This window comes from Budorcas taxicolor, chromosome 1 (genome assembly GCF_023091745.1).
Source record: "Budorcas taxicolor isolate Tak-1 chromosome 1, Takin1.1, whole genome shotgun sequence".
Lineage (NCBI taxonomy): Eukaryota > Metazoa > Chordata > Mammalia > Artiodactyla > Bovidae > Budorcas > Budorcas taxicolor.
Genome location: NC_068910.1, coordinates 176,247,847 through 176,270,542, shown reverse-complemented (window position 1 = coordinate 176,270,542; position 22,696 = coordinate 176,247,847). Strand labels below are relative to the sequence as shown.

General features: G+C 40.0%; 1 protein-coding gene across 1 annotated transcript in view; it reads right to left on the bottom strand.

Moving 5' to 3' along the window:
- PLCH1 (phospholipase C eta 1) overlaps positions 1-22,696 on the bottom strand; it is a 291,635-nt gene that overhangs the window by 42,943 nt on the left and 225,996 nt on the right. Inside the window, exons 9-11 of the mRNA XM_052637717.1 lie at positions 21,951-22,071; positions 17,572-17,743; positions 10,778-10,885 (exon numbers count right to left, since the gene is read on the bottom strand). Of these exons, the coding sequence (XP_052493677.1) occupies positions 10,778-10,885; positions 17,572-17,743; positions 21,951-22,071 (401 nt within the window). The remainder of the gene's footprint in view (positions 1-10,777; positions 10,886-17,571; positions 17,744-21,950; positions 22,072-22,696) is intronic.

The window sequence follows — 22,696 nt, the reverse complement described above, 5'->3', positions numbered from 1 at the left end:
AAAAGACACTCCTTGGAAGAAAAGTTATCACCAACCTAGATAGCATATTCTAAAGCAGAGACATTACTTTGCCGACTAAGGTCTGTCTAGTCAAGGCTATGGTTTTTCCAGTGGTCATGTATGGATGTGAGAATTGGACTGTGAAGAAGGCTGAGCACCGAAGAATTGATGCTTTTGAACTGTGGTGTTGGAGAAGACTCTTGAGAGTCCCTTGGACTGCAAGGAGATCCAACCAGTTCATTCTGAAGGAGATCAGCCCTGGGATTTCTTTGGAAGAAATGATGCTAAAGCTGAAACTCCAAGACTTTGGCCACCTCATGTGAAGAGTTGACTCATTGGAAAAGACTCTGATGCTGGGAGGGATTGGGGGCAGGAGGAGAAGGGGACAACAGAGGATGAGATGGCTGGATGGCATCACTGACTCCATGGACACGAGTCTGAGTGAACTCCAGGAGTTAGTGATGGACAGGGAGGCCTGGCGGGCTGCGATTCATGCGGTCGCAAAGAGTCGGACACGGCTGAGCGACTGAACTGAACTGATACTAAGCAACGTAACAAGACGAATACCATACGATATCACGTACTGTGATATCTAAATTATGACACAAATGAACCTGTCTGTGAAACCGAATCAGGAACAGAGAGAATAGACAGGCAGTTGCTAAGGGGGAGGAGGAGGGGAGTTTGGAATTAGCAAACAAATTTTTGTTTTGGTGGGAACAGGAGGGAAGGATTGGGAGTTTGGAATTAGCAGGTACAAGTTGATATATATAGAATGAGTAAACAACAAGATCCTGGGATTTCCCTCGCAGTCCAGTGGTTAAGATTCCATGCTTCCACTGCAGGGGGCGTGGATTTGATCCTCAGTCAGGGAACTAGGATCCTGCATGCTGCACAACATGGCCAAAAAATTTAAGAAAGAAAAACCCAAGCTCTACTATATAGCGCAGGGAACTAAGATTACCATGCTAAGTAAATCAGACAGAGAAAGATGAATATCATATGACATCATGTGTCAATTGACTGACTGATACAGCAGGCTCTTTTAATACAGAGCCGATTGATTGATATCATATGGGAATCTAAAAAAAGGATACAAATGAATTTATTTAGTTTGGGATTAGCAGATTCAAACTGATATATGTAGATATAGAACAAGGTCCTGGGACATTTCTGGCACTCCAGGTCTAAATAAGTTCTGTTTCCAAATTTATTTAGAAAACAGAAAGGCACTCACAGACAGAAAATAAACTTGTGGTTACCAAAAGGGAAAGGTGTCCTGGGGGAGGGATAAATTAGGAGGCTGGGATTAACAGATACACACTACTATGTATAAAACAGATAATCAACAAGGACTATACATCTGAGAGAACTCTAATCAACACTCGGTGTGTAACCTACAAGTGAAAAAAAATCTGAAAAACATAGATATACATATAACTGAATCATATGGTACCTCTAATTTTTTATTTAAGGAACCTCTGTACTATTTTGCATAATGGCTGAACCAATTTACAGTACATGACCTGTGAACTTTGAGATGTTCAAGCTGGTTTTAGAAAAGGCAGAGGAACCAGAGATCAAATTGCCAATATCTGTTGGATTATCGAAAAAACAAGAGAGTTCCAGAAAAACATCCATTTCTGCTTGATTGACTATGCCAAAGCCTTTGACTGTGTGGATCACAACAAACTGGAAAATTCTGAAAGAGATGGGAATACCAGACCACCTAACCTGCCTCTTGAGAAACCTGTATGCAGGTTAGGAAGCAACAGTTAGAACTGGACATGGAACAACAGACTGGTTCCAAATAGGAAAAGGAGTACATCAAGGCTGTATATTGTCACCCTGCTTATTTAACTTCTATGCAGAGTACATCATGAGAAATGCTGGGCTGGATGAAGCACAAGCTGGAACCAAGATTGCCAGGAGAAATATCAATAACCTCAGATACGCAGATGACACTACCCTCATGGCAGAAAGCAAAGAACTAAAAGGCCTCCTGATGAAAGTGAAAGACGAGAGTGAAAAAGTTGGCTTAAGTTCAACATTCAGAGGGCTAAGATCATGGCATCTGGTCCCATCACTTCAAGGCAAATATAGGGGGAAACAGTGAGAGACTTTATTTTGGGGGGCTCCAAAATCACTGCAGATGGTGACTGCAGCCATGAAATTAAAAGACGCTTACTCCTTGGAAGGAAAGTTATGACTAACCTAGACAGCATATTAAAAAGCAGAGATATTGCTTTGCCAACAGAGGTCCATTTAGTCAAAGCTATGGTTCTTCCAGTAGTCATGTATGGATGTGAGAGTTGGACTATAAAGAAAGCTGAGTGCCAAAGAATTGATGCTGTTGAACTGTGGTGTTGGAGAAGACTCTTGAGAGTCTCTTGGACAGCAAGGAGATCCAACCAGTCCATTCTAAAGGAAATCAGTCCTAAATATTCATTGACAGGACTGGTGTTGAAGCTGAAACTCCAATACTTTGGCCACCTGATGTGAAGAACTGACTCATTTGAAAGGACCTTGATGCTGGGAAAAATTGAGGGCAAGAGGAGAAGGGGACGACAGAGGATGAGACTGTTGGATGGCATCACCTACTCAATGGACATGAGTTTGAGTAAACTCCAGGAGTTGGTGAAGGACAGGGAAGCCTGGAGTGCTGCAGTCCATAGGGTCGCAAAGAGTCAGACACGATTGAGCGACTGAACTGAACTGCACCAATTTACATTCCCACCAACAGTGTAGGAAAGCTCCCGTTTATCCATACCCTCTCTACCATTTATTGTTTGTAGGGTTTTGTTTTTGTTTTATGATGGTCATTCTGACTGGTGTGAAGTGACACTTCATTGTAGTTTTGATCTGCATTTCTCTAATTATCAGTGATGTTGAGCATCTTTTTGTGTGACTCTTGGCCATCTGTATGTCTTCTTGGAGAAATGTATCTTTAGATATTCTGTCCACTTTTTAATTGGGTTGTTTGTTTTTTTAACATTGAGCTACATGAGCTGTTTATATATTTTGGCAATTAATCCCTTGTCAGTCAATTTATTTGCAAATACCTTCTCCTGTTCTGTGGGTTGTCTTTTTGTTTTGTTTATGGCTTTCTTTGCTGTGCAAAAGCTTTTAAGTTTAGTTAGGCCCCATTGTTTATTTTTGCTTTTATTTTCATTACTCAAAGAGGTGGATCAAAAAAGATATTGCTGTGACTTCTGTGAGAGAGTGTTCTTCCTATGATTTCCTCTAAAAGTTCTATAGTATCCAATCTTACATTTAAGTACTTAATCCATTTTGAGTTTATTTTTGTGTATGGTGTTAGGGAATATTCTAATTTCATTCTTTTACATGTTTTTATAGCTGTCTAGCTTTCCAACCACCGCTTATTAAAAAGACTATCTTTTCTCCATTGTGTATTCTTGCTTTCTTTGTCAGAGATTATAGATGGGTGGTTTATCTCTGGACTTTCTATCCTATAGTTCCATTGACCTATATCTGAATAAAGAAATTGTATAAGTGCATATACATTAGCATAGTGCTGGTACTAATAAGCTTTCAACAAATTGTTCACATTTAAAAGTTCACATTTAATAGCTTAGGTATAAAAAAAATAACAGTACAATGGCAGGCAAATAGCAAATGGTAATGTTTCTTTGGAGCTATTAAGCATACATTTTAAAATATTATTAAATGCTGGAGAGGGTGTAGAGAAAAGGGAACCCTCTTACACTGTTGGTGGGAATGCAAACTAGTACAGCCACTATGGAGAACAGTGTGGAGATTCCTTAAAAAACTGGAAATAGAACTGCCTTATGACCCAGCAATCCCACTGCTGGGCATACACACCAAGGAAACCAGAACTGAAAGAGACACGTGTACCCCAATGTTCATCGCAGCACAGTTTATAATAGCCAGGACATAGAAACAACCTAGATGTCCATCAGCAGATGAATGGATAAGAAAGCTGTGGTACATATACACAATGGAGTATTACTCAGCCATTAAAAAGAATACATTTGAATCCGTTCTAATGAGGTGGATGAAACTAGAGGCTATTATACAGAGTGAAGTAAGCCAGAAAGAAAAACACCAATACAGTATACTAACGCATATATATGGAATTTAGAAAGATGGTAACGATAACCCTGTATGTGAGACAGCAAAAGAGACACAGATGTATAGAACAGTCTTTTGGACTCTGTGGGAGAGGGAGAGAGTGGGATGATTTGGGAGAATGGCATTGAAACATGTATAATATCATATATGAAACGAATTGCCAGTCCAGGTTCGATGCATGATACTGGATGCTTGGGGCTGGTGCACTGGGATGACCCAGAGGGATGGTACGAGGAGGGAGGAGGGAGGGGGTTTCAGGATGAGGAACATGTGTGTACCTGTGGTGGATTCATGTTGATGTATGGCAAAACCAATACAATACTGTAAAGTAATTAACCTCCAATTAAAATAAATAAATTTATATTTAAAAATAAGTACATAAATAATATTTTTAGAGCAACACCTCTTTAGATACTTTAAGAAAAACAAAAAATACTGTTCAAAATGAATATGTCTGGATTCATACATCTGTACATACATGTGGGTTTATATACAACAGTGTACCTTCATGCTTTGATATCTTCCCTGCTCCAGTGACAGAAAAACAAAGAGAAAAGTCATAAGTTTGTCAAAATAAAATACACAAGATCACTGCAGATCATAAATGTGTGAGCTCCATATTCACAGAGGGCACAGGTGACCAAGAATTTAGCTCTTATAGTACAGTAGAAACTAAAGGTGCTCCACATGCTTTGGGAGATTAGAGCAGGCCTCACAACGTGAAACCAAGGTGGTGAAGAAAGCTGGAATGGAAGCCTTACTTATGGGATTATGCATGCTCAGTTGCTTCAGTTGTGTCCAACTCTTTGCGACCCTATGGACTGTAGCCCTCCAGGCTCCTCTGTCCATGGGGATTCTCCAGGCAAGAATACTGGAGTGGGTTGCCATGCCCTTCTCCAGGGGATCTTTGCAACCCAGGGATTGAACTGGTGTCTCTTATGTCTCCTGTAATGGCAGGCAAATTCTTTACCACTAGCACCACCTGGGAAGCCCCTCACTTATAATAGGAAGCAATAAAAAAATTACTATGAGGAAGATTCGAAATTGAATATCAAAAGAGTTAAGAATAAGAAGACAACCAAAATGTTCACTTGTTTGGTGACTGAATGGGAAATATCTTCAACATCTCCAGCGGCAGGGAACTCCAATCAATCGATCAATGTAAGGTCTAGTTAGGAACTTGGGACACAGGTAGGCTGTGTTTATATGTGTTTGTGCCAGGTGGAGTGGTGCTTAGAGTTCAAGTGGAAGCAATCTCCATACTACTAGAGAAGCAGGTTAAATAGACAGAGGAAAAGAATCGAAGGGGGAAAAAATTCCACTGAAAACTGAACCTTCAACTCCAAATTCTAAAATTCATGTGGAAGACTAACGCTAAGATGAAGTGCCAAAAATACCAACACATGAAAAGGAAACCCACTCACTTTGAATGAAATATGTTCATATGCTCAAAGATATAAAGAAATAGTCTCATAAAAAGAACAAGAAACTAAGAAGCCAAAGAGTAAAATAAAAACTAGTGTCTATGAAAAAACAATAAAAACATTTTATAAATCAAGTACATAGTCATTGAAATGAAAAGAATAGCTGGGGTAAACTCTAGATTAGGCATAGCCAAAGAGATAAGAAATGAATTGGAAAATAATACTATAGCTAGTACCCCAAATCAGCAGAGACAAAGAAAACATTAAAGAATAACTGACAGATAATTAAGACAGAGAATAAACTAAGACTCTAACCTAAATCTAACTGTACTGCCAGAAAAAGAGAAATGATGAAATGGCGTAAAAACGATATTCAAAGAAAAAATGGCTGAGATTTCTCTCGAATGAAAGAAAACATAGGTTCTCTAGTGAGAAGTGAATACTGAATGCTAAGAAAAATAACTGACTCTCAGTTATTTAATAGTGAAGTCACAGAACATTTAGACTAGAAAGGGAAGATGAATTACCAACAAGGAATAATTGTGGAAAACAAGGTTACCAAGGGGGAACAAGGAGGAAAGAGAGAAACTTGGAGACTGGGATTGACATATACACACTACTATATATAAAACAGATAACTAATTAAAACCTATTGTATAGCACAGGGAACTCTACTTAAAACTCTATCTATAGGGGAAAGGAATATAAAAAACAGTGGGTATATGTATAACTGATTCACTTGCTGCACAGCAGAAACTAACAGAACATTGTAAATCACCTGTGCTTCCATAAAAATTAAAGAAGACAAGGAATAGTTGAGTTCTCAGTAATAGTAATTTTCAGAAGATAATATCTTTGAAATATAAGAGAAATACCTACATATACATATAGTTAACACATACTGTACACTAGACCTTAAATGTTCATTACCTTAACTCTCTGGCAGGGCAAGGAGGAAGAAATTGTATCATATATTAGAAAATAACTGGAATTTTCAGCTCACCTTCCACTCCTCACCCTTTTTCACTGGGATGCAACAGCAGGCCTGGCACATGGGCATTTACTGAGTAACAGGGATCTCACAATATCATGAGGGAATTCATCCCCTCCCTGAGTGCTGACACATCTTCAACCAACAAGATTCTTAATCCTCAAAATGGCTCAAATCATACAATGAACAACTTATGAAAGAAGCTCAATCTGAGGTGGTCGGAAGGGAGCAGACTATTAAGGTGTTTACTGTGAGACATACACAGAGTGAATATGATTTGGGGGTATTAATACGACACAAAAAGTGGTTGCATGTTACTCTACAAAGGCTCATTTAAACTTGTTGGAAAGCTTGGTGTCCACAGGATGAGCTTCACGTAGGTGACAGTTTGATATTTGTGCTTAAGAAACTGGTTGAACTCAGCTTCAGAGAGTGCAGGGGGAAAAAAGATATCAAATAACTCAGCAGAAGAGTAAAACAATCTGTAAGGTTGAAATACGGGCTAGAAAGTCTGTAAGGCACACTGACATTAGAGGACCCCAAAAAGATGAATAATGGTGAGCTGGCCTCACTGAATCACATCTGTTAGATTACTGCTCTGTGGCTGAAAGGAAATTGTCCCCCGAGTCTTTGATCTGTGTGCTTCCTGGGTCATTGAACACATCAGCTTTATCTATGGCTTATTACATCATAAGCCAGATTTTCTCTATGGCTGAAGCCTCAAAATAATAGGGCAGATGCCTAAATGATTCAATTAATTCAACAACAGAAAACATTTATTAAAAGAGCAAAAGTTTTCAGTGTGGGTATGGGTTTGAATTCCTTAGACAGTAGACTAAGAGGAGAAAGAGGGCCAGCATGAGGGTCCTGCCTTCCACTTTGCTTCTAACCCCGAGGTGAAGCTGGGCGAGCTGCAAATCCTGCCTCTGACCTTTGCATCTGCTGTGCCCTCTGCCTGGAACATTCCTCAGATATCACTATGGCTAACTTCACTTCCTTCAAGTCTTTGCCCATGTGTTACCTTCTCTGTGAGACCTTTCCTGGCCCTCACATCTAAACCTTCCATAGACCATTTGCACATTTCTTCTCTCCCTTTCCCCCTTATTACTTATCACTTGCCTAGTACACATGCTACTTATTTGCTTTGTTTCTTGTCTGTCTTCCCTTCTCCCACCAAGGTACAGACTCCACAAAGGCAAAGACTGTTCTGCTTTGTTCATTAATATGTGCCCCAACATCTACCGCACACTGGCTGCACCTCCATAAAAATCTGTTGAGTGTGCAAATGAATCTTGCATAAGCCCCATGACAGCTAGCATTCCAGTATCCCTGAATGCTAAGCTAAAAATCTTTATCTGTTGCAATAATTCAGATATAACTTATAAATCTAACCACATTCTGTTAACTCCAAACTGAGGTTAAGAACTTCCTCTAAGGTAATTATCGGTTTCGTACCAACTATGCACAGTACATACGCTTTTGTAGAAATCTGATCACTCAGTTTAGATCAGGCAATTTACATTCAACACTCAGATAAGGCATCTGAGCCCTCTGCTGACAGCTAAACTAGAAATTGACTGATTGCAGGATAATGCTTTGGCTTTCTAAATACAGTACTGCCTTTTCTCAGAAGAGCTCAAAAATAGAGAAAACAGATCTGAAAAGGATGAGTAAAAATCTTATCTATTTCTGCTAGAGTGTTGGTTTCTGCATATATTTTCTCTCCTAAAGTCTAACAAAGAGACACCTGTAAAATGTTATAGGTAAGGTGCTCTTCACATTCACTTTAGGCCCAAATCAAAGAATCCAAGTGAAAGATCATGTCTATCTTTATGGAATCATATTCTAAACTATCTACCTATATGGGTGCCTAGACATCAACCAAGAGATTATGAAGCTTGAGATGAACCCAGATGGATAGTTTCACAAGTGAAGTAATCGATTTGCTTCCATAACATTTTAGCTAATTCTCTTTTGTAATTATAGATATTTAACTTAGAAAGTTAGAAGGCTCACTGACATTAGAAGAAATTTTGTACTATTGGGTGGATTTAGAAACTAGAATAACATGTTTCCTCAGAGCAATAAATACTATTGTAATAGTAAGTCCAGTGGTCATGTATGGATGTGAAAGTTGGACTGTGAAGAAAGCTGAGTGCCGAAGAATTGATGCTTTTGAATTGTGGTGTTGGAGAAGACTCATGAGAGTCCCTTGGACTGCAAGGAGATCCAACGAGTCCATTCTGAAGGAGATCAGCCCTGGGTGTTCTTTGGAAGGTCTGATGCTAAAGCTGAAACTCCAATACTTTGGCCACCTCATGCGAAGAACTGACTCATTGGAAAAGACTCTGATGCTGGGAGGGATTGGGGGCAGGAGGAGAAGGGGACGACAGAGGATGAGATGGCTGGATGGCCTCACCGACTCGATGGACAAGAGTTTGGGTGAACTCCGGGAGTGGGTGATGAATAGGGAGGCCTGGCGTGCTGCAATTCATGGGGTCGCAGAGAGTCGGACACAACTGAGTGACTGAACTGAACTGAATAGTAGCTAAATTTCCACCACTCATTTTCACTAAAAACTACATTCCCTAAACACATAACTTGGCCAAGGCTCTTCTTTCCTTGGGACTTCCCTGGTAGTCCAGTGGCTAAGACTCTGCGCTCCCAACACAGGAAGCTCGGGTTTGATCACTGGTCAGGGAACTAGATTCCACACGCCGCACCTAGCAGTTCACATGCCGCAGTGAAGATGAAAAATCCCAAGAGCCATAACAAAGACCCGGTGTAGTCAGATAAATAAATAAAAATGAACACTCTGTTTATTGCTTCCAAACTGTGGACTACTCCGAGGCTGGCAACCAAGAAAACAAGCGGAAACAAGAGGCAAAGATACTGAAATTCAGAGACAAATATCTGGTTTATAAAATAAAGCTTAGAAAAAGAACTAAATTACCTATAATCACAAGTAATTACCAAAATGGCAAGTAGCTATAAGAGCAAAAACAAAGAAACTAAAATATTAACTGTATTTTCACTTATGTAAATCTATTTAGATTAATTTTCTGTAACCATAGCCTTATTCATGGTATTTAATTGAGCTAATAAAAACTGTTAAAAGGCAATAGATTAATACAGATGGTAACATTTTCTTTTCATTTCAAGGCTGAATCTTGTCCATGTCATCCCTTCTAAAATGCATGAAAGCCAAGAAAGAACTATCTACTGAGACTTTAGTTGTCATTAAACTCTTCCCCTCTTTGAAAATAATATCAGCTCTCTTTAATACCTATAGGAAGCCACTGCCATTATTATTATCTCGAAGAAAGAAGACTGTTTTTAATGATGTAATAATTGAATTCAGGGCAATACTGTAAATTAGAAGATTTTGTGTAATATTTTCTTTTTTAGGAGGTAGGATTATAGTTCTGACATCTAAAGAAATACTACTTTTCTGTAGAAAGGAAATTGTAAACTCTACAACAAATTAACGTGAGCAGGTGCTACTCTCAGATCGTCACATGATCCTGGAAATCACGTGAGCTACAGAAGGTGGGGGAGGTCAAGAAGGGATGGGGGATAGGGAGGTCTTTAAGCCTTACATTTCTCCCAGCTTTGCATTTCCATTGGAGTACCTGGCTAAATGGTGCTGCTCTGTTTAAAAACAGAGCTCCTTGTTCTAGGACAGAAGTCTGAAGCAACACACAGGTGACAAACTGCTCTTTGCCATTTTGTCTAACATGTGGCAAATTAAAGTTTTAGCCAAGAGTCTCATTGTCTGGAAGAACTTGGAGATCTTCTGGTCCAAGGTGCATTCTCTCAGGGAGGGGATGAGCATTCTAGAGAAGCAGATCCTCTTGCAGCTGGGTTCTGAGAGCCAGCTTTGAATGGCAGCATGGTGGAGCTATAAGCGGGAAGCAGGGTGACAATGCTAAAGTCAGTTTATTTCACCAAACAGTGACATTTCCAACTGCAATCTGAGTTTTGACCAAGTTGTAATAGGAGGGAATTGGTCCCTGGAGAGAGGGTCAGATGGGTTAATCACTAAGATTCCTTCCAACTCTAAGACACAACAATCCTTGACTCAGTCAGTCAGTAAACATTTGGGAGTCCTGTGTGCCAGCACACAACATGATTTTCAATACATATCCTTCCTACACTACAGCCACCATATTTGTGAATATTCCAGCACAGCAGCAGTTTTTACTATAGCACATGGAGGGTAAACATTATGGCCAAGCCTGTAACTTACATAATGGAGCTTGAACTTGCACTCATCTTCAATTTCATCTGCGCTGTCTTCATCAGAAACTTCTCCTTCTTCGGCATCATCTCCAAGGTGGTAAGGCAACTTCTTGCCCTGAAATGAAACAAAACACCCAATTTAAAAATGAAAATACAGGGACTTTCCTGGTGGGCCTGTGGTTCAGAATCTGCCTGCTAAGGCAGGGAACACAGGTTCAATTCCTGATGTGGGCAGATCCCACATGTTTCAGGGCAGCTACTGAGGACTCACATCTAGAGCCCATGCTCTGCAACACCAGAAGCCACCACGACAAGAAGCCCACAGACCACAGTGAAGAGTAGTCCCCACTCACCACAACTAGAGAAAGCAACAAAGATCCAGTGCAGCCATAAATAAATTTTAAAAAAATGAAAATTCAGCAAGATAGAGGTATGAGGATTAAGAGGTACAAAATACTATGTGTAAAATAAGCTACAAGGACATATTGTACAGCACAGGGAAATAGTCATTATTTTATAGCAACTTTAAATTGAGTCTAATCTATAAAAATATTGAATCACTATGTTATATACTTGAAGCTAGTATAATGTTGTACATTAACTATACTTCAGTTAAACAATAAAATACAAAATAAAAATGAAAATTCACAATAGCCAAAAAGTGGAAATAACCCATTGTCTACTAACAGATGAAAGGATAGACAAAATGTGGTACACATACACTGAAATATTACTCAGCTTTTTAAAAGTGAGGAAATTCTGACTGTTGCTACAACATGGATGAACCCTGAGGATATTAGGCTAAAGGAATTAAGCCAGTCACAAGAGAGTATTATATGATTCCACTTATATAAGGTACCCAGAGTAGCCAAATTCATAGAAACAAGAAGTAAAGCAGTGGTCTCCAGGAGCTGGGAGGACGAGGAGGGGTTTAATGACTATGAAGTTTCAGTTTGCAAGGAAAGCGCTTTCTGTACAAGGTAATGTGAAAGTACTTAACACTACTGAACTGTATACTTACAGATGGTTAAGATGGTAGGTAAGTCTTATGCTGAATTTTACCACAATTAAAAATAATTTTTAAAAATTGAAAAATGAAAATAAAATGTGTTATTCCTTACTTCAGACTAACTTGAAGGCAGATTGCTTGAATTAGGGACAAAACAAAAGGGGAAGAGACTTTAAAGAAAAGGCCTTTTTATTACTTCCAAAGAAGGCTAAGCACCAAACAATTGATGCTTTTGAGCTGTGGTGCTGGGGAAGACTCTTGAGAGTCCCTTGGACAGCAAGATCAAACCAGTCAATCTGAAAGGAAATCAACCCTGAATATTCACTGGAGGGAGTGACGCTGAAGTTCCAATACTGTGGCCACCTGACTCACTGGAGAGGACCCTGAAGCTGGGAAAGATTGAGGGCAGGAGGAGAAAGGCACTATAGAGGATGGGATGGTTGGATGGCATAATCAACTCAATGGACATGAGTTTGAGCAAACACCAGGAGACAGTGAAGGGCAGGGAAGCCTGGGGTGCTGCAGCCCATGGGGTTACAAAGAGTTGGATGCGATAGCAACTGAAAAACAACAATTAGGGGTACTATATTAACAAATGAAAGTCAGACTTGCCATAATAGGCATCACCCCACCCCATGTCCTTAGAGCTGTTTGTTCTGCTGAGCAGATTCAAAGTGCCCTTCCCTCCTGCTGGGGATCCCCTCTGCACAGAGCAGGCCAGTTTTTATGACAGAACAGTGCAATGATATGCCTGCCCAGCTGGAGCACACCCCTTACAACCAATCACTAACATACTTCAGGAATCAGGGGCTTTTGGAAAACGAGGGGGAATTCCTATGGCAAAAGGGTAGAAAACCCAAGTTATAGAATTACATGCTCATTATGATCTCAGTGATGTATAAAAACTCAAGGAAAAACCCTGGCAAAAAATATGGTCCATTATTAAGAGTACAAATCTCTGGATAACAGCACTACGGATGATAGCTATTTTCTCCTTTCCTACATTTCCAAATTTATATTCAGAAAAAGAAAAAGTAAATACCAGAAGGCATGGCCCAGTGGCCTGTTAAGAGCTGCTAGGGAAGCTAACCATCTGTATTGGTAAAGAATCATACTTGCAAGCAGAAAGGAAAATGAATAGGAAAATGAATCCCTCCCCAAACCTTGGGGGTGTGGGGAGACAGAATCAGGTTCTGTGGCTAAGTGGCCAACGTCACAGTAGTAGGCAGCCTCTAAAATACCCACAACGGCTCCTTCCTCTTGGTTTTTCAAGCCCTTCTAGAATTCCTTCTCCTTGATTGTGGGCTGGACCTAGTGCTTCCTTCTAATGAATGGAAGACAGCAAAAGCAAAATGTCTAATAACTTTAGTTCTATGAGGGGATTCCTAAACACAAAAAGATGGGGGAAATTCTTTAAACATAGAAGGATGTGCAAATGCTTGGCAGCCAAAATTAATAATACATTTCTAAATATCTTCCCAAACAACTAACCAGGCTGTCTTTTCTAAACTCAGGTTCCAGGGACTTCTAGTATTTCTGCTTTTCATACCATGGCTGGCCCACCTTCGGCACCTGGATCTTTCCCTCATCCACTTCTCCTACTTCCGCGGGGCCAACAGCATAGTCAGATTTTCAGAGAACTCCTCCCTCCCAGTTTTCCTGTACCTTCCCTGATACCCAAGCACTTGGCCTTGAGTGCTTCGCATAGTGATAAATTCAAAGCTGGTTAAATCATTTGTGTAATGAAAACAAAATCTATATTAAGAATCCAAACTCAGGGTTTGAATACTTAAATATTTTCTTCAAACTACAAAAGGATGTTTATAGGTTTAAAAAGTTGGTATTTAATTTGCGTTCATACCACTATGTAATACAGTTCTTGTTTGTAAGTGCTATTCACGAAGTGAAAACTACATTCTTTGCCATAAGAACATATATAACGTAGATATATAAATATGAGTATATATATACATTTTTACGATTCTAATTTAGAATAGCAAAATATTATTTTCACTTCGTCCTGTATATCTTTAATAACAAGGTAGCTTGGAATTAAGGTATTGATGTCTATGTATTACTTTAAGTCTTATTGATAGACGGTCCCTATAAAATAAGTTTTATATCTCTTCATTTTAAAGAGCATTGTAGAATAGCTAAGATAATATGTCTAGCAGTACCAGAAATAAGGTACTCAACTAGGTGGTGACCAGACATATTCAGGGATATATTAACCTCTTTCATTTATTCACCACCAATTAATTTATTCAGTCAACTCTGTTTTGAGCACAATGACAAACACCAAGATGGAGCTGTATAGAAGACATTTAAAACCTAGTGACAGCAATTCCCTCTCTTGAAATACCATCTTAGTCAATGCTTTTTCAACTGGTTTTAATTGGAGGATGATTGCTTTACAATGTTATGTTGGTTTCTGCCACACCACAGAGTAAACCAGCCGTAAGTATACATATGCCCCCTTCCTCATGAATCTCCCCCCGCAACCCCATCCCACCCTTCTAGGTTGTCACAGACCACAGGGTTGAGCTCTGTGTTATACATATGATTTATATAACTAGCTATCTATTTTACATAAGGTAATGTAGATGTTTCAGTGCTACTCTCTCAATTCATCCCCCCTACTTCCCTGGCTGTGCCCACAAGTCTGTTCTCTATGTCTGTGTCTCTATTCCAGCCCTGCAAATAGGTTCATCAGTACCATTTTTCTAGATTCCATATATATGTGTCAATATACAATATTTGTTTTTCTCTTCCTGACTCAACTTCACTGTGGATAATAGACTCTAGGTTCACCCACCTCACTAGAACTAATTCAAATTTGTTTCTTTTTATGGCTGAGTAACATTCCATTGTATATATGTACCACCACTTCTTTATCCATTTATCTGTTGATGGGCATTCTGACTGGTGTGCTGCTGCTGCTGCTGCTGCTGCTGCTAAGTCGCTTCAGTTGTGTCTGACTCGGTGCGACCCCATAGACGGCAGCCCACAAGGCTCCCCCGTCCCTGGGATTCTCCAGGCAAGAACACTGGAGTGGGTTGCCATTCCTTCTCCAATGAAGCAAAGTCACTCAGTCATGTCTGACTCTTCGCGATCCCATGGACTGCAGCCTACGAGGCTCCTCTGTCCATGGGATTTTCCAGGCAAAAGTACTGGGGTGGGTTGTCATTTCCTTCTCCACGACGGGTGTGAGGTGATACCAAATAAGCAGTAGCAATTCTGGAGTGTTGCACATGGTTCTGATACCACAAGAAAGAAAGGAAAATGTAACCACCATAAGCAGTAGTGATGGGCAGGCCTGGCAGCAACACTAAAACTTCAAAGTCCTTTCACTTAAATGTGGCAGTGGGTGCAGGGTAAGGAAAGTTGCCATCTCAGAGTATTCACAACGCATCCTCATTTTCATTCCTTTTACTATCTCATTAAAAGACAGGAGGGCCATATTTTCTGCTAGCTTTTTTCATGTTCCTGGTCCTTAAAAGATATGTTTTCCAGGCAGATAGAAAGAAAAGCAACAGAAAAGAACATTATTTCTTAATGCCTCTCATGAACAGTGTTACTCATAAGGAAAATTATAGAATAAACTAAGGTATTCTTGCTGAGATAATCCCATGGACAGAGGAGCTTGGTGGGCTATAGTCCAAAGGGCTGCAAAGAGCTGGACACGACTGAGCAACTAAGCACACAGGCAAGGTAGAATTTTATGAACTTAACAGTGGCTCGTTGTAAACAAAGAATGACCTAAAAGTCCCACTCTGACATACACACTATTTCATGCAGGAGTTACACTCAAGAATTAGACTGATTCCTCCATGGTATATGGAAATATTTCTAGAAACTGGAACCACAGCCACCTCTTAGCACCTAGCAGCATGGCCCCAGGAGAGTGGTTAACAGCTCTGTGATATCTCTACAGAAGTAAAATGCTTGGGCTAGATAAGGTTTCTTTCAGCTGTGAGCCTGTGGAAAAATTACTAAGTTTGTTACTATTTTTGTTCAAAAGCAAACTTGCATGCATGCAAAGTCACTTCAGCCATGTCCAACTCTATGCAATCTTATGGACTGTGGCCTGCCTGGCTTCTCTGTCCATGGGATTCTCCAGGAAAGAATATTGATATGTATTAAATATACGGGAAGGCATGTGTATATAGTTATAATAATGAACAACTTGTCCATCTCCAAAGTAGTAAGTAGTCATTCAAATACTGCCTTTGAGATCAGAGATGCTAAAGGATCTTAGCATCTAAGCAATGCCAAAGATTGCTCAGATGCTAAAGGAACTTAGGAAAATCAGTTCCCTTGTCATTGCTTCAAATGGGAGTTTTCTGCCCCCACAGATCTAGGAAGTCTCCTTAAAGTTTGGAGACAGTTACTACCAGCAAATTGACCACAGCTGTTGTGAAATACCCACAGCCCACATCACTGACACTCTTTCCAATAAGTGTCTCAGGTCTTTTGGCTTTGATTCATCCTGGTGCCCATCAGCCTTCAGACATTCGGTGCCCAACAACCCAAAGCCCAGTTATGTAGAAGGGAACTCAATGAGTTTATATCAAATATTCCTTAGGTTCCGCTGTCCAAATGGACTCATTCAGTGTTTATTCTTCTGACTGCTCGGCTAAAGACATGAAAACATTTACAAGGTTATAAAGGTGACACTGAGCTTTCGAACCCAACTTTCTAGCCCAGTTTTCACCATAAGAGTTTACTTTAGCAAGATTTCAGGAACACTGACCTTAACATCATTTCTTGCATTATATAATTGGAGCTTTTATTCAAAATGCTTTCACATGTACACATGCCCAATGACATCTCTTTGATGGATTCAGCCTATAATTCTCATTTAACTGATAGAAAAACAGGTTTTGACCAATTTCAAAGATGAATACAACTTTTCCATTTGCTGTCCTCTCTTAACACCCCAGTTCTAGTCTCGCTATGAAATCACACTGTCTGAATTTCCTAAGCCTCCACTGTGCTATTTGGTTTTTGTACACACCTTTTAAAGTAAAATATAACTCCATTTAAATATCAATATTCTACTGCTTTTCCTTAGGTCTTCAGTTTCAAAACAATACAACTATCCAAAATGTTTTTAGTCCAAATACACAAAATTAACTGGGATTAAGTGAATCACATCAGCAATCTGAAATCTCAAGAAAGCTGTCTTCCCGGCTATTCCTTGTATTAATAATATTCATTTCAGGTAGTAGGTTTCCTCTCTGAGAAGATCTGTTCATGAAATGTCATTCTATTCGCCCACTGCTCCTCCGCACACACGAATCCTATGGGGCGTTATGTCTGTGCCTGTGCTCCACTTTGAAGCCAGCTCTTCTCACTTACATAACCCAGGCTGATCAACCATGAAGACTTTTTTTGACAGACGGTTACTGGAGCTTGAAATGGGAGAAAAGAATCTGAAAGAAATGCTTCTGGATATGGACAGAAGGAGCCTCTCCTCTCATGTAATGCTTGTCTCCTGTACACAGGCTTCTCTCCAGTGTGAACCACCACTAAAACATTCAACATTTGGCTCACAGTACTGATGTTCTTGCTTCATAAAAACAACCCCCAAAATACATGTTCAGTCAGTAATAAGCTTTTTCTAAAGGTATGACTATAAATAGATTGGAACAAGGTGCATGCCCAAGTCTAGACAACCCTTCTCTCTTGACTGTTATTGACTCTATTATTCTCTTGATAAACCCATTTTTAGCCTTTGAGAGAGGAAGGGCTTAGTAGGTCATGCGTGCTTTTTATTTCAAGGTACTTACCTTCACTAGGATTTTGCCTTTCAAACTTTGAGGGCTTGGAAGCTGCTTGGTCTCTCCTGTGTCTATAGATGACAGGTCGAGTTTGTCTTGGAATATGCCTTTCAGGTACTGAGCAATTTTCCTTTGCTGCTGGACACTGCAGTGATTCTCAATGGACAGTATGACTGGAAACCTGAAAAAACAGCAGCACATCGTAAAAGCATCGACCACAGCAACTCACAGGGACTTTTGAAAATCATTCTGTGTTCATTGTGTTCTTACAAGCCTGGTGACAGTAGTTGTTAAAGAGGTGATGATTAAAATGCTTCTAAAATGAAAACAATGAGAGTCACATATTTTAAAAAACACCTCTGGCCAAATATATGTTACCAGGCATAATGGGTAAACTCAATACCAATCCACATGGGATGACTTAGTCTAATATATTGCATCTCTCTCCCTCACACATATATATGCACACACACGGAACATACATTATGTCTCTTTTACAAGAAAAAATGAGACAGAAAATTTTGAGAGATAAGAAACATAAAGAAAGAAAACTCATAATGTAATTTTGTCTTATGCATTCAAATTCTAGAAACGTCTAGGAGACTACTGTCATTAAGTGCATATATTTACTCTAAAAATATATATTTAGTACCCAGCTTGAAAATTACTATTGAGGATAAAATAACATAATGGAATTTGTGTCTTAGAGTGTCCTATATCAGGCATTTCAAAGTCATTTGTACCGAATTATATACTAGTCTTTACTTTTAGAAAGGAAAAAAAAAATGCAGGCATTCTGCTCCAGCACCCAGGTTTCTGTGCAGAGATGTGAGACCCCAATGAAGTTATTATCACAGACAGCCTGAGGAACCAGGAATGATTACATGACCTTACTCCTCTTTTGACTTTGTTTTTTCCTTGGAAAAACAAATTCAGGCTTAATTTTTCCCCTAGTTTTCCATCACATATCTTCTGAAGTAATAGGCAATAGATTTTTTTTCATAACATACAAACCAATATTTAAATTGCCTAATACGTCTATGCGGAGAAAAAGTTTTATTTCTGGGCTTATATAACAAGCAAGCTCCACAATACAGGCTGTGACCTTCTGCAATTACATTCTATCCTCATTAGTAAATCTCATGCCAGAGGTAATATAAGAGATGAACCTCTGTGCTGAGGTGGTTTGGTTGCCTGACTATAATTTGTTTACTCTTGTGTCCTCACATGAGTTTCACCCAGTATGTTAGAAAGAGAGAACAACAACAAACTAGCAACCCTGAGTTGTCTATGAAATCACATCAGGGAATTCTAGCAATGAATTGGAAAATTATCAATCTGTTTACAAAAAGTCTGTGTCTATTAGTGTCTAATGATGCTTGGTGTATAAAGCACTGTTTCTCAACAGGGGCAGGGGCGGCTGTGTGGTACCCCTCCCAAAGGGACATTTGTCAACATCTGAAGACATTTTTGGTGGTCACAATGTTGTGAGTGGGGACTACTACTGGTGTTTAGGGGGTACAGTCATAAATGTACTCATTGTCCCTACAATGCACAAGACAGTTCCCCATAACAAAGAATAATCTCGCCCAAAATGTCAGTAGTGCCAAGGCTTGAGAAACCCTGGTATAAAGACGCAACTAAAACTTAAGAAAAAGACTGAACTTTTAAAAGGTGTTAACAACTTTGACTATTTTCAATCGAAGTCCTTTTTTCCTAAGTTGTCTTCCAAACTTGAAGTTAGCATGGTCAAGTCACCAGAGTACATAGATAGCAGGTCTTCTCAAGGCTCTACTTCAGGGGCAAATCCTTCAGCAACCTGGCTAAGTTGAGGAGCAATCAGGGTAAAATGATCCATCATAATTTAGTCCTCAAGATTCTTCCATGTAGAAGACATCAGAAACCAAGCCTGCTATTCAGCAAGTGTCTCTTATCAGAACAGCATTTTAATTTCATATTTAATTAATGAGAAGACCAAACATTAGAAATTTTAAAGGCCACTAAGGTCTATAAAATTAACTTTATGCAACTGTTCATTTTAATTTGCCTCTTTTTAATGTAGAAGTCATTTCTTGAATATCTGGTATATTGCAGGCACTACAAAATGAATAAGGGGAAGTTTCCTGGTGGCCTAGTGGTTAGGATTCTGGGCTTTCACTGCGGTGCCCCAGGTTCCTTCCTTTCTCGTTCACTCCCTGGTCAGGGAACTGAGATCCCACAAGTCACAAACAGCACTTCCTCCCCCGCCAAAAGAGCAAAGTTTTGTTTTTTTTTTTAAAGAATAAGACATAGGCACATATTTTAAATGAGCTCATGATCCTAAAGACATAAAAGGAGCCAAGTCACCAACAATTGCAAGAAAGTGCTGTATGATATGACAGAAATATGCTCAGAGTGCTAAGGACAGAGTAAAGGAGCATTTAAATAAATTGTGGTATGGGTAAGTTTGCCAAAGGGACAATGCCTAAGCAGTCTGCTAGGATGAGCAAGAATTAGGGGGGTGGAATAATGGGGATGACTATCAGATAAAGAGAAGGGCACAGGAAAGGGGGTTGGTGCAGTGGGGGTGGAGGCTGTGAAAGCAACAGGATCCCTAGGGACTCTGGAAACTGTCAGTGATGGCAGAAGCCGAAGTCCCTGTGGAGCAATGGTGGAAGGTGACATAGAAGAGCAAGAGGAGGCTGGCACGTAAGGCATGACTATGTACAACAGGGGGCCTTTGAAGGACTTTAAGAAGAATTACAACATCAGCTTATATTTTCAGAAAGAAAGATACTACTCCAGTGTGGAGGACGAACCGAAGAGAAGTGAAAATGAAGAGAAGGCAATGGAGTCAAAAGATAATTTAGCAAGTAGCACTGACAAGACTGGCTGAATCAAGAGTAACTCCCAGTTTCTATAAAATCACTGGTAAGCAGTGCTACCTTCCTAATTAGAGCAAGAGGAAGCAGAATGAGATGCTGGGTTCAGCTTGGGATGGAGACCCCGTGCTGGCAGGAGTTTTATCCTTGTTCAGTGCTGTGGCTTCTTACACCTATTAGAGTATGCCCGGCTTAGAGTAGGCACCATTAAATAGCTAAGTAAATGTCTGAATAAACAATGAAATTTGTTGGTTTTCAGGTACCTATGAGATACTCAGATGAATCTGTACTAAGAATTTTTCAATATATCTCTGAAACTTAGGAAGAACATTCTCGAAATGTAATTGGCAAATAGCCAAGAAGCAGACCAAAGACACATTGGGAAATAACGACTTTTTTCTTTGTTTTATGACTACACCACTTGGCATGTGGGATCTTAGTTTCCCAACCAGGGAGCCAACCTGCGTCCCCTGCATTGGAAGTGCAGAGTCAACCAGAGGACCATCAGAGAAGTCCCGGAAATGGTGACTATTACAGGAGTGAGAAAATGGACTAGAAGACCATGGGCTAAAGAAAGAGAGTGAGAAGCAATGGCAGCAATAGAGGAGGGAGTGTTTTAATAGAAGACCCCCCCAAAGCAAGTATTAAGGAGAAAATGTTCACCGTCATCCCATGCCAAGGAAGGGTCAAGTGACATAAAGATTCCAGACACTGCAGTATATATAGGACATCCAAGAAGTCTGGAAACCAAGACATTATTATTTTATTGTATTGGCATACAGTACTGATGTATGGATGTGAGAGTTGGACTATAAAGAAAGCTGAGTGCCAAAGAACTGATGCTTTTGAACTGTGGTGTGGAGAGTCCCTTGGACTGCAAGGAGATCCAACCAGTCCATCCTAAAGGAGATCAGTCCTGGGTGTTCATTGGAAGGACTGATGTTAAAGCTGAAACTCCAATACTTTGGCCACCTGATGCGAAGAGTTGACTCATCGGAAAAGACCCTGATGCTGGAAAAGATTGAGGGCAGGAGGAGAAGGGGACGACAGAGAATGAGATGGTTGGATGGCATCATTGACTCAATGGACATGAGTTTGAGTAAACTCTGGGAGTTGGTGATGGACAGGGAGGCCTGGCGTGCTGCAGTCCATGGGGTCGCAGAGTCAGACATGACTGAGTAATTGAACTGAACAATACTGATAAGCTGTTTATTATGTACAATAATCTGCATTTCTAAACTTCATGGACACTGTACTCCCTAGGCTTGAGGTCACTCTTTGGAAGAACATGCTTCAAGGAGGCAGCATCTTGAGAGAGAATGGGGTAAGGAATGAAGAGAGCACAAGAAAGCGTGGTTGTGGGGCCCATGTTATTTTGTTCAGTGTTTCCTTGGGAAGGAGGGAGAGAACTGGGGCAGGAGAAAAGGAGATGTAGCCTCCAAGGAAGCATATGGTTTGATGGCCAAGTTACAGCAGGCAGCGTCCCGTGGGCCAGCTGAGCCTGATTCCCCGCTGTGCTTGACTTACTCATTCTTCACAAAGGCATGCTTGTTGATGGTCTCCACAACATCTCTGAAGAGGATCTTTGAAGTGAGCGTGTAACCGTGGTGCACCACTGGCTCTCCGTCCGGGCCATCCCAACAGTCAACTGCCAGAAAAAGGACATCACATCAACAACTCAAAGTTTCTGGCATTTCCCAATATTTCTGGAAATATCAGACATGTATTAAGTTTATTGTTTGAGATTATACACTATGATGATCATGACAAAGATGTCAGACCAAAATGAGTGTTCTGGCATATTTATCAGGATAAGGAATTAAAGATTATAAATGATTTACCATGAATGCTTACAGTTAAAAAGGAGGTCATAACAATCAGCTTAGCATTTACCAAGAACTCTCATTAGAAACTGATCTAAATCCAAGAGACTCAGAGAATGAACTTATGGTTGCCAGGGCAGGGATGGTTAGGGAGTTTGGGATGGACATATACACACTGCTGTACTTAAAATGGATAACCAATAAGGACCTACTGTCTAGCACAGGGCACTCTGGTCAATGTTATGTGGCAGCCTGGGTGGGAGGGGAGTTTAGGGAAGAATGGATATATGGGTATGTATAGCTGGACCCCTTCGCTGTTAACCTGAAACTATCATAACACTGTTAATCAGCTATACTCTAGTATAAAATAAGTTTTTCAAAAAAAAAGAAATTGATCTAAATCCAACTGAGTATGCTTGAAGGTAGTGATATTTCTTATCAGATTATTTC